This window comes from Larus michahellis, chromosome 3 (genome assembly GCF_964199755.1).
Source record: "Larus michahellis chromosome 3, bLarMic1.1, whole genome shotgun sequence".
Lineage (NCBI taxonomy): Eukaryota > Metazoa > Chordata > Aves > Charadriiformes > Laridae > Larus > Larus michahellis.
The window spans coordinates 9653584-9665992 of NC_133898.1; the positions used below are offsets into that span (position 1 = coordinate 9653584).

The window sequence follows — 12409 nt, forward strand, 5'->3', positions numbered from 1 at the left end:
AAGATGCTGCTGCGTACCTGAAGTACAGAAGAAAGTTAAGTTATCGACAGGACGTTAAGGTTTGGAATTTAAGGGCTCTTTGTTAATGAACATTTCAGAAATAAAGAGGGTAATATTTGCCAAGACAAACCAGTGTTTGGGGACGGGAAGGATTGCTGAGCCATCTTACCTTCAATTCAGTGGTGCCAGGACCTCGTACTAGAACAGCTGCATGAGAACGTTGGCTGAAGGCCCAAAAAGGCACGAATAAATACACTTTTCAAGGAGCTCCTAAAATCCGATCTTGAAAAACTAGCCTAAATATTACGCACTCTGCCCGTGACGGGCTGTCAAAAACTTGTCTCTCGTCACTTGTTTTCCTTGTCCGCTGTAACATAAGTGTGGCAGGACTTCAGAAGCTCCTGTTTGTCTAACACGAAAATAATAGGCACATGATTCAGACAGCAGTATTTTTTTTTGTTTTTAATCTTAAAGCTGTTATGAGCAACAGATTCCAGGAGTAGTTGTCTCAGATATAATCTGTACCCAGAAAGGAAGTGTCATGAATGATGGAAACCTTAAGAAACTGAATTCAGAAAACAAACAAGAGAGAATTTCAGTCTCGTATCGATGTGGCTTCTTGAAACTCAAAGTGAACTAAAATATGATTTATAAATTCCATAAACTACAGGGCCGGGGCGGGGGGGGGTGGGGGGAGTAAGCAGGACTGCACTACGGCCACGCCAGACACGAGACGAGCTGTCCCGGGGGAACAGAGGGATGGCGGCGGCCGCAGCAGCAGCAGGAAGGGCTCCAGCCCCAGTGCCCGGACGCTCTTTCCGCGCTGGGCTGTGTGGCATCGTGGTGACAGCGGCCAGCGCGTCAAGGATCAAAGCGCGGCTAAAGGAGGCTAGAAAGATGACACGAAATGTGCCGAGTCTCATCTCTTCTCCGCGCAGGGCAGAGAGCGCCACCAAAGATTCCCAAATTGCGTATTTTTTATGATAAAGGTGAAGTATCCAAATGAGGGGGGGGAAAAGCTGATGACGCGAATATCTTTACAGCTTTAGATACTTACTGCTCAGGGGTCACGTGAAAATACTAAAATGAGAGCTGTAATGCTTTTTTGAACTTTAAAGCCTGCAGTTTGTAATACAAGGTAAACACTTTGAACTGTCATAATCTGTAATGAATATCGCAGCAATAACATTAACGGTGTACTTTGGCCTTAAGAGACCTACTTGTGAGTACTGAAAAATAGGCGGTTTTGTGAGAACAAGATTTAATCTGGTTCATGAGACGTGTGAAAGAGGTAGATATGTTCTAGCACATGACGTCAAAAAGACTATAAAAATGTGGTCCAGCATTCCTTACCTCCATCCTCCTTTGTGCTGCAAGGCCTCAAAATAAAGCCAATGTTTTTCTCTGAGCAACTGGTCACCTATACTATCCCCCCATGTTGTTTGGGGTTTTTTTTGCATCAGCTTGGCTGAACCTGGAGAAAACCGTACCAGAAAAATCGACTTTTTCTGCCACAAGAAATTGCTGAGCGCAGATGAAGCCCGGCTGCACGCATCGCGTCAGGGTGGGTAGTGACCGCTGCTGAGCGTGAGCAGAAAATACGGTAAAGAGCCCCAGGATCGGCAGCCCGTAACCTACCTTCTCCCCGCGCTCTGGCTTTCCTGCCGTGAGGGACGGCGTGAGGCCGAGAAGGCTGCAGAAGCCGAGTGTATTTAGTATAACCAGTTCTTTTTAATTACCAAACCAACTCGTTTACAAAGGAAAACAGAACTTTGAAAATATTTAATTATACAGTAAAAACAAATCGTACTATAAAGAGCTTTCTATGAAGTGAGTAAAATGTTTACATTTAATATACTTAAAACTGAGAACTTCAAAAAAAAAAAAGACCTGAATAAACAACACATTTCAAGCTTTCTTTGTATGTCTTTGGCCTTTGTATTACTTAAGTCTGCGGAGAAGCTCTGCAGAAGTGAGGAAAAACTGCTTTAAAAGGTGGCGAGTCAATTCATCGCGTACCTGCAGTCGGGGGGAGCAGTTTTCCAACCTTCCTCTCTTGTAGGCGTTGCTTAAGGAACGTGTCGCGTCAAAGCCGCTGCAACGCCTCGGAGCAGCACCTGATCGCTTCGGATGCAGTGGATTCCTGCAGGTGAGGAGTCACTGCTTTCCGATAAACCACCAAGGCTTTTTGGGAGTTCCTTTCTGCCTTGGGTACAACTGTACATCTCAAGTGGCTTTTTTGATTTGGGGTTGTGGTTTTTGGGTTTTTATATATCCGAGTGTGCTTTTTTTTAATTGCTTCTTTCCACGGTGCAGTTTTATGTTACCAAACAGTAACGATGACATTCTTAAGCCTTACCTGCCATACAAAACAGCCGTATAATTTAAGAAATAGTCATATATTTCTTGCTGTGTTGCTTCTTAACAAATAATAATAATAAAACTAGCAAAGCCCTATAATGCAGAGTAGAGTGTCTTCCCGAGCCAGCAGCAGCCACGCGAGCTGTCGCTGAGCGTCTCGCCACTCAGGCTGAGAACGAAGACTGAGATTCAAGTGGAAGGGAGGAAGTTCTGCTTTCTGATACAGAGAATAGAGGAGTGGGTTTAATTAGTACAGACTGAAGTGGCCATAAGTTGTTAATTAAGTGTACCTAGCTGAGGCCGCCCTAAGACTGCCTCCGGGTTTGCCCCAAAGCTCTCCTGGGAGGGGGGGGCCGTGTCTGAGCCTTCCTTTGAGCAGTCCCTTGCATAGCAGGAACTGCCGGCACACCTGGGGGAAGAGCAGGGAGTTGCTTCGGCTCAACAGAGTTCCGCAGTTCAAAACAGCACACACATCACAGCTACACACGCGCGCACACACGCACGCCAACTCCCGGGGAAGTAACAGCGTGCTCCAGTCCTGGAGCAACAGGGGTTTGCCATTTAAAACAGCGCACTTTGGATGAAGTGCAGAGAAGTCCTTGCTTTCTACTCATTCTTTTGTGCAGTGATTCATTTACAACAGAGATGGACTATTAAAAAAAAAAAACTCAAACCTTCCGGTCTTTTAAAATATATCTAACAATGACATAGTCATTAAAAAAATTTTTAGAGTAAATTTGCCTTCAAAGCAAATGGAGTGTGGTGAAAAACGTGAAAATGCATGATCTTGTTTTAGGAGAGGAATGTGTTATATGAAAGAGGGTAAGAAACCTAAACCTTTCAAGTAAGTTGAGTAAAACTTTGTTGTTAGGCGAGTCGGAACTAGAGTGCCCACGTGCAGGGTTTTTTTTTTCCCTAATTTCTGTCCTATCAAAGTTTAGATTTAATTTCCATAGCGAAAATGGTTCTTTTTCAAAACAATTTTAACCCTGTGAAGGATGTGAAATTTTAACCCTTCTGACGATGCCAGTTTTTACAGCCCCCAAAGGTAAGGAAGATCTAAGGGTTAACAGCTCCCTTTTCCAACAGCATAAAGATACGCGTACAAGATACTTGAAGGTACAGAACCCCAAACCCTGCTGCCACCTCTCTTCTTTACGGGCACCGGTCTTTGGGCTGGAATATATAACCTGAAGTTACATCGGGAAACTTGCCTAGTAGCATTCTGAAAGAGAAAGCGGGGCCTCCAGAAGGGTAAGTTACTCCTCTTCACGCCGCTAGCCAGCTGAAAAGCGCTTAGGTACCCGCTTCCAGCCCGACACTCCTGCCTCAGTGGTTGTAGCTCTGGAGTATGCTATCGAAGGGGAAGGACTGATAGAGCTCATCGGCGTGGACACCGTCGGTGTCATAGTACTGGCTGTCTGCCATGCTATTCTGGTGGTTTGGGATGGGGTTGGTGGATAGTCTCGATTCGCTTAAAACTTCTTGGTCTATAAAACCGTGAACTGCTGGATCGGCCAAGTTAGACTGGGAATTAAAAGGCGTGCTGCCCGGGGCCGCTACGGGCGGGCAGGCGGGAGGCACCTGATGGAGCTGCTGCCTGTGATTGCTCGCATTTAACACTGGGTTATACTTTTCGAAGTTGATACTAGTGCAGTTCATGTCGTCGGTCTCCATGTTGACGATGCTGGCCGTGGAGACGCTGACGGGATGAGTCTGGTGCACAGCACTGCTGCTGGAAACGCTTTGCATGTCTGCGGTCGACACCGCCGCCGCTCCCATCCCGTTTGTGCCGCCGTAATTCCGGTAGAAGCCCAAATCCTTCTCATCCGGCCAGTTCAGAGGGTTGTCGTGGAAAGCCGGGAGCGCGCCGCCGCCCTGAGCGGGGGGCTGAGGCGCGTCTGCCGCAAAGCTGTTGTGCGGGTGGGCGTTAAGCAGGCTGCCGGCCGAAGCGGAGGTGCCGTACAGCTGCTGCCAGCACGAGGAGAGCGCGTCCTGCTTCCCCGGCCCCACCGGCGCCGGAGGGTGGGCGACCTGGTTGCAGACAGGGTAGATCTGACTCGTGTTGGCCAGGGTTCCGAGCCCCGGCATCATCAGCGTGGATGAGAACATGTTTGGTTCTGTGGAAAGAAAAGATGCATTTTAATGCCATTTTAAAATATTTTTTAGAATCACAAACGGTAAAAAGCAGAGCAACACCAGCGCTACCTTAGTCAGCTTATACACGCATTTGCACTTTGGTGCTGCTTTCCAGGGCGAAGCCTAGATTTCTGGACAGCAGCGAGACAAGCTAATCCCCCTCACCCCTCTGTGGCGAATGATGAAGGCGACAGCTACATTTAAGTAAAGAACTGATGATTTTAGTGTTTATAGTCAGAAGTACCAGTATCTCACAGGAAGAAACTCTCAACAGAATATCAGGGTTTCAAACAAAGAGGAGGGAAGGCCAGGAACTGAGCGTACGTTTGAGGGGCAGAGTATCGGAACGCAGAGAAAAGCGGTAGTTATCTTAATTACGGCCAAAAGCGAGCAACGCTTAAAGATGAAGAAGGTGTAGCCCTCTCCGGGGCAAAGGGGAAGCTGCAGCACGGCTGAGGCTTTGAGAAGACTCTGGAGGAGGAAAAGAAAGCGACCAGTACTACTGCTGCCGCAGGAACGCCAGTGCCCCCCTGAAAAAGCTCCAGCCCTTCCCCACAGCAATCAGACACTGTTCGTTTCGAACCGCTGTCGGACTAAAACACCCTACCTTTCTTAATCAGCTTCCCTTCAGGGGTGACAGTGGGGAACGGAGCTACTTTGGGCCTCTCTGTCGCATTTGATCCTGCGGTGGAAGAACACGGGAGTCTACACTGAATGTTTGCTTTTACATAGAACAACTCCATCTAAGTGTAAGTTCACTCGAAGGAGAAAAAGACAAATATTTTCCTTACCACAGTCCTGTATGAGCTTTTGCCAAGCCAACGTTGACCTTTGTCTTTTTGCTTTGTTGCCGTATGGATCTACAGGGGAAGGAGGAGAAGGGAAAAGCGTTAAGTTTCTCTTTGATATAATTAGCAAAGGAAGTTTCTAAAACTTATACTTGTTGGCTCTAATAGTAGTAGCGTGTATTTAAAGAAAAATATTTCAGACATGACAGCACTAACCAAGACAATGTTATTAACAGCGATTCTTGGTATTTTCATTGAAAGAGGGAGCAAACTGACTACCGTTACTTTTAAACACCAAAAATTTACACTGTAGAAGCAGTGATGTAGAATTTTTACTACTTAAACTACAGTTTGCCATCAACACGAGTTCTGCGCTGACGATGGCTTTTAAAAAACTCAACTAATTAGAACCTTACCCTTTTCATCTGGTAGGTATCTGAAATCCATCGGTTCGCTGACTTCCTGGTCCGAGGGTCTTCGCAGCTGCATCTTCACCGTGACGGGCTCGGTGATGTCTTTGAGGAACGGTGGCGTTCTGAACACAATCGCAACTTGACGGTGAACGTCTGCTTGTGAGAAGGAACCTTTGGCCTCCCAGTTGTCCAAGACGAATCGGACTTCTATATCATCTAGTCCATCAGAAACACAAGATGGTTGTCAAGGTGAAGAGGAAAACTGGAAACTTGCAGCAGAAAAAAGGGGGCAAGGCAACAACGAAAGGAGTCTGACTCAGAATTCAGATGCAAAGTAAAGGGCTCGACTTTAAAGGCACTGAGTATCTTTCAGAGGTGCTGAGAGCCCTTGAACCTGAAAGCTCTTCCGTCCAGCTGTAAAACCGGAGCACTTACGCCGGAGCGTGGTGAAGGGCTTAAGTTCCCCGGCGAGGAAGTGGTAGTGTCGGCCTTTTGGGACGAAAGGTGGGGGGAAAAACCAAGCCTCGTCAAGATTACCTTTCTGAACTTTGTCACACAGTAGAAATATTTCATCTCCTCCTTTTACACTTCCACAGTTCTTGTTCACACGACAAATTCTTAATTCCGCTGTGTTGGGAGCTCCTGGAAACAAACAGGCAAAGTTGGTGATAAAGAATTTCTGTGACTTTGTGACTGTTGAAGGTGAGGTGCTGGGCGTTCGGGCACGTGAAGGGAAGGCAGCAGCTGGAGGAGTGTGACACCCCAAAATCCACGCTAAACAAGTCGCTCCATGCAGGAGGCGCAGAAGCCGGGCTTGATGTTCCGCCACCCTGCAGCTCTCGGCCGCTCGTCTCCGAACACAAGACACCGGTGCAGCTGCGCTCACTCCCTCACTCTTCCACACCAGTCTCAAAATACTTCCCCGAATGACGTTACTGCGCTCGGCCCTGCTGCCCTTCAAGCTGTAGAATTCAAAGCAGTTCTTTGAGGGACTGATTACCTGGTAGAGTCATGCTTCTCTGGAAAAAGCTGGCCTGGCAAGTCAAGAAAATTCCCCTCTCTGAGGCACGTTTGGCCACCAGACCTCTCCTCTGTGTCCCCCTCTAGGTGCTCGAGAGCAGGTCTAGGAATCTAACTGTCACGCCTTCACTCAGGGGAGCAGATTTCACCCCCAAAACGCTCACAATTCGGCTCCAAGCTGTGGCTGTGGGTGGGCAGCACTCATGACAGTGGTGGATGGAGAGCTGCCTGTGCACAAGCTCCGGGAGCCTTGTGTGTCGCAATAAATTCCCCGCCACCCAAGTTTACACACCGCGTCCAAACTGCCTGGTGGCTTCGGGGACTCGTGCGGGATAGAGACAAGCATCACCTGATGGCACCTGGCCCCATTCAGCAGCAGCAGCTTTTCTGCAGGGTAGATACGGACAGGGACAACTGCAAGAGAGAACGGCCCCCTCGGAGCTTTGTGGGCTCTGTTACGATCTATTTGAAAGGGCACTAATGTCACAGTATGGTGATTCAGAAGTAACAAAGAACAAAGAAAAAAACCCCAGAGTGGAAGAACCCTCTCTAGAATTTCAAGTTCACCCCCTGTGCCTATATGCTGTGTTGATGCCTCTAAGTACATGGGCACCTACCAATTTTAAGATTCCATCCTCATTTAACAAAGTAACTGATGCTCGTTTTTCTGCTGCTGTCTGTGACCATAGTTCACGGCACCCTCTTCTGCCCCTCCAGTCCCAACAGAATGAAACTACACTGTGCCATGATGTTCTCTCATCTTCTTCTGTCAAGACATCAACTCCAAATGTATTTAAAACACCTGGGAGGATCTGGCCGGTGCCACGTTGCGACCCAGAAACTGATCCTCTGACCACCACAGCAACGTGAGGCTCCACCACCGCAAGCCCCCTGTTCCAGGCACACAGATGAAATACAAAACCAAATCACAGAATCATAGAACGGTTCGGGTTGGAAGGGACCTTAAAGATCATCTATTTCTACTCCCCAGCCCTGGGCAGGGACACCTCCCACCAGCCCAGGTTGCTCAAAGCTCCATCCAACCTGGCCTTGGACACCTCCAGGGATGGGGCAGCCACAGCTTCTCTGGGCAACCTGGGCCAGGGGCTCACCACCCTCACAGGAAAGAATTTCTTCCTGATATCTAATCTGAATCTCCCCTCTTCCAGTGTAAAACCATCACCCCTCGCCCTGTCATCACACTCCCTGACCAAGAGTTCCTCCCCAGCTTTCCTGTAGGCCCTGTTTAGATACTGGAAGGGGCTCGAAGGTCTCCCCAGAGCCTCCTCTTCTCCAGGCTGAACAACCATCATGTTGATGTTGATGATGACAAAGCTCATGGTGTCACCCTCCAAAAAAAAAAAAAAAAAAAAAAAAAAAAAAAATCTACTTTAGACTCTCAGTTTGAGTCAATTCCTGCCCGATCTTTCACAGTACCGTCCAGGTATGCTGTAACACAACACAGACGACACCCAACCCAGCTCCCGGTAACCTCAGGCCAGACCCCAGTTCCGTAGTTACTATCCGCAGCTATTACTATCGTTATTATTCGGAGAAGTGGGTGCCACAGTCCCATGTACTACATGACACATGCCACTTCATGTGCTGAATGAATCAGAAACTGTGAAGGGAGGGGAAACAAAACAAACCCAGAAACAGCACAGCATCATATGACTGACAGTCTCATCGTGCGTTTTTCACAGGAAGGGTAAATTAAGAATTACAAGGAGAAACCTAATTTTACCTTTGTTTCACTTCTGTCTGCTTGAATGGCACTCGGTGTCCTTTTACCAGGTTTTTGGGAAGGTCTCCTAGGCTGGAATTTGTTGTTTTGTCTTTTACTTTAAGGGGAGTTTAGGAGGGAGGATAAAGGAAAGCAACGCAGGTGCCAGGAGAGGTGGAGGCACCACGCTCTGCCGTCAGCCCTGGCGTGGGGCAGGAACGTCTCCGAGGCAGACGTTCTGTTCTCCGCAGCCTCCGTCGTGCCGTGCTGCTCCCATCTCTCCTCCCCGAGCACGTCCTCGCCTCCCTCTCGCCGCGACACCTGCCCCATCCCTCTTCCTCACTCCCCAGATCACATCCCTGGTAATAAATCCCTAAAAAAATAAGCCTCTCACCAAAAATCACATCACTTTCAACAAGGGCAGAAGAGCACGTTCTCCCTAAGCTCGTTTCTCAGAAAGGGTAAGCTGCTTTATCTGACTCTTCCCAAGGGTTTTCGGTGTGGTAAGATACACAACTTGGGAAATTTCCGTGCAAAAGCAGTTAACATTATAAGCAACTGAAAACAGAAGCTGCCTGTAATACTGAATTTCATACACGCGCAGTCTCTGCTCGTGCGATTGCCACCCGATTATCTTCATATTATTCTTATGTACCTCTACTACCCAAAGCAGCTGGAGACGGCGAAGGATTAGAAAGTGAAGAAAATACTAGATTTAAAAGGTGCAAACCGATCTTCAGAAAAGCTCTGAATACCTTTTTGCTCCTGATCTGGACAGATCTGCGAAAGCTCGAACCCTTACCAGCCCAGGATTTCCAAGGCCATCATACCCTACGGTTTTATCTCGTATCTGAAGTTGTAACCTGACCTCACCCGGTTCCGTGTGACAGAGCAGGTTTGAAAAGGCTAACATTTGAAGAAGAAATTCAGATCTGAAACTGCTGTTCCAGAGGAGCAGCGTAATTTTTACGATTTGTGGTTGCAGTTATGCGCTGTTTTATTTACACCGCTGCTACGTTACACGGAGGATTTTAGATACCTATGGTGTATCAGAAGCTGCCCACATACACCCACAGCCCAAACCCAAGCTTCCCCCCCCACGCAGCTCTCTGTCGTTTCAGCAGCTCAGCAAAGACTGACGTCAGTCAACGCAAACGAGTAATCATGATTTGGCACATTTCTAAATGGCAGCTGAGACATAGCTGCAAATCTTGTGCATCAATTTTATCTCAACCCTAATTGCTTTAGTACTAGAAGGGTTCTCACTAAGACCATGCACACAGCTCCAGCTTCTAGATAATTCTAGGAGGTGCTCTAAAAATATCAAAAACACCTGAGTTCACGTTCAACATTTTCATAGCGGTTATGCCCACATCAACACAATTCTAACATCAACTACATAAAACGCAGACCTCATTTTATTCAGCAGTTTCTGCTAAAGTAACGACCTTAATATTTAGCATGGAAATACTCTCGCTGCGCAAATAGAAACCACTGCTAAAGTGTTTCCCATCATTACAAGTTTCTTCTCCAGGCGAGAAGTCCAGCACACGTTGAGGGCTGAAATCCTCAACTGAAGCGACCCACCAGAGCCACACGGAAGTCCACTTTTGTGGGACGTGGACACGGGTGCCAAGAAGGGGCGTTTCACGTACTTCTGCACCCTCCCAGAGCACGATCAAACATTCCCTCGTTATCTGCCTACACAGTGAAAATAGCAACCAACCGGGATACAAAAGGGATAGATAAAAGCCTTAAGGCAGGTTCCTGCTGGGAAACTCCTCTCTCTCGAGTCCTGTTCCACAGCCCTCACAAGGCAAAGGCAAGACTCCTCGCAGGTACAAACGGGCTTTCAACGACGTCCTTGGCAAACGGCTCGGTCTTAGGGCAGCCATCTATCTTGCTACTATTTATTTTAACCACTTGGCACGTCAGGAGCAGGCCCGTCCTTGCCGTCATTGCTGAGACACGTGAACAAGGGCTGCAAAAGCCCACGCGTGAGTCCATGGCTGTACTGCACGATTCTCACTCTGCTGGGCCAACACTTCACCCTGGGACCAGCTTCTGAGTATCTGCTGACCCGCTCGCTGTGCGTTAGGCACGTATCTAACAGCCCCAAGCCTCAGCAGTGGCCCAGAGCACAGACCTCAGAAACTGCCCTGGCATTTTGCATGCCACGCAAAAGAGAAAAACAACAACAACAAAAAAATACACATTGGACTGCGTTGGTACTTACTGTTGTCATAGATGGGGTTGGAAATCAAAGGAGGAAGAGCTATCGTGTAGTTGCCGTGCTCGTCGGGGAGGAAAGCTTGGAAGCAGAGGCGGACGACGTTGAGATCGTACTCATCGATGTTGTGCAGCTGCTCTTCAGGCACTGAACAGCAGAAGGAAAGACAAGACTGAGGATTAGCCATCAAACCCAGCAGTAATTCTTCAACAAACCGGAGATGAATCTCCACCGGTAAAGGAGATGGTGTTGCCAAGGCAGATGAAACGTGCCCATCGTCCCTGCTAGCCTTACAGGGGCTGTGCGAATAAACTCCTTGTACACAACAAACGATACAGAAGCCTTTAACGCTCTCCCTTCGACAAAGGAGGCTAAACTGTCCTAGTTCTCCAGCTGTTTCCTGCGTCTGGTTTCCTCACCTCGTCTTCCAGACCAGCTTCACGTATCTGCAGTGTAACAGTCATTCCCTGGACACGTTTCTCTCGTTTGTGCATGATAAAATTTACAAAGCGAATGCTGCCACTGCAGAGAAACCTTTCAATACACGTAAGTTCTAGGACGTAGCTGAAGGTTTGCAGCAACAGCGAGAGACTCCTGCTGCATGATATCGTTATTTTCCTCTAGAAACTGAGACCAAAAAACAATCAGCAGGCAGTTCTTGGGGCAAGAATGAAGCCGTAACAACACAAACCGCCTCCCCCCTCCCTCCAACATCTGTGTTGCTTCGGTACCTTTGAGAAAAGCGATAAGTGGTGTCATCGTGATATAATTTTGTAACACAACAAGCAAACCCTTGGTGGAAGGGATCCGTTTCCGTACATATTCCTCGCAGTGTAAAACACAGTAATGCACAACCCAAGCTCAGCATTTCAGTTTTGTTCGCTCTTTCGCTTATTTTAATTTGAAGACACAGGGCCTGGGATATCGTTACCGAACATCTCGTACTCCTGGCTTAATGGGCGATTCTGGGAAAAGCAGCCCTCTCTGAATTCGATGCTCTCCTTTAAGGTCTGACATTAACTATTATGCTGACATTCAGCGCTAGCAAAATGAGAAACTGATTTAATTTCATTTCAATGGAAGTACTGATAATTAAAATCATTTAAAGTGGCTCTCTTTTCCAAAATTGTTCGAAGCAGCAGTTCAGCACAGCTAGATCCTCCTCGCAATTACCTAAAATGAACATGTGCCGAGTCAACACATCACAACCTCTCACGTTCGCTCCTTCCCCTGCCCTTTCAAAGGCCTCCTGCAAGAATAAAAGATTAAACGTGCCTGCGATCAGATGCCTGGGGGTCACGCTGTACTGATTAGATTGCAGTGCCCTGACCTTTAACATTTATCACCAGCTTGCTCTCCACCCTACCATGAGTGGGATCCCACAATGCCCACTTGAGTGATTTCTTCCTTTCACCTTTTGATAGTGTGAAATAATAAACGCGCTGAGCTCAGAATACTTTCCACTGGCATTTTCAGCCTTTCTTGTGCTCCGAATATCTCGGTTTCTGCTGGTCTCTAACTCTAAAGAGAAATCAAATCACCTTTCCCTTTTAAAAGTCCGTGATCTGCAATATTTCAAGACAAATACGGCGGCGAGTACAAAACTGAGCAGCAACTACATGTGTAACTTCAGAAGCGGTGGTGCCCCGGGGAGTTCTGCCAGTGTGCCCTTTGCAGGTTGGTGGCTGATTCTACTACCAGGTACACAGAGCAAAGGTTGATCGTTTAAGGCGCT

General features: G+C 47.7%; 1 protein-coding gene across 2 annotated transcripts in view; it reads right to left on the minus strand.

Annotated features, from left to right (window-relative positions):
• Positions 1–1707: 1707 nt before the first annotated feature.
• REL (REL proto-oncogene, NF-kB subunit) overlaps positions 1708–12409 on the minus strand; it is a 38135-nt gene continuing 27433 nt past the window's right edge. For both annotated transcript variants that reach the window (XM_074578527.1, XM_074578528.1), the window contains 6 exons: positions 10681–10821; positions 6239–6343; positions 5705–5917; positions 5292–5360; positions 5108–5182; positions 1708–4481 (listed from right to left, as the gene is read on the minus strand). In XM_074578527.1, the coding sequence (XP_074434628.1) occupies positions 3691–4481; positions 5108–5182; positions 5292–5360; positions 5705–5917; positions 6239–6343; positions 10681–10821 (1394 nt within the window). In that variant the 3' untranslated portion in view covers positions 1708–3690. The remainder of the gene's footprint in view (positions 4482–5107; positions 5183–5291; positions 5361–5704; positions 5918–6238; positions 6344–10680; positions 10822–12409) is intronic.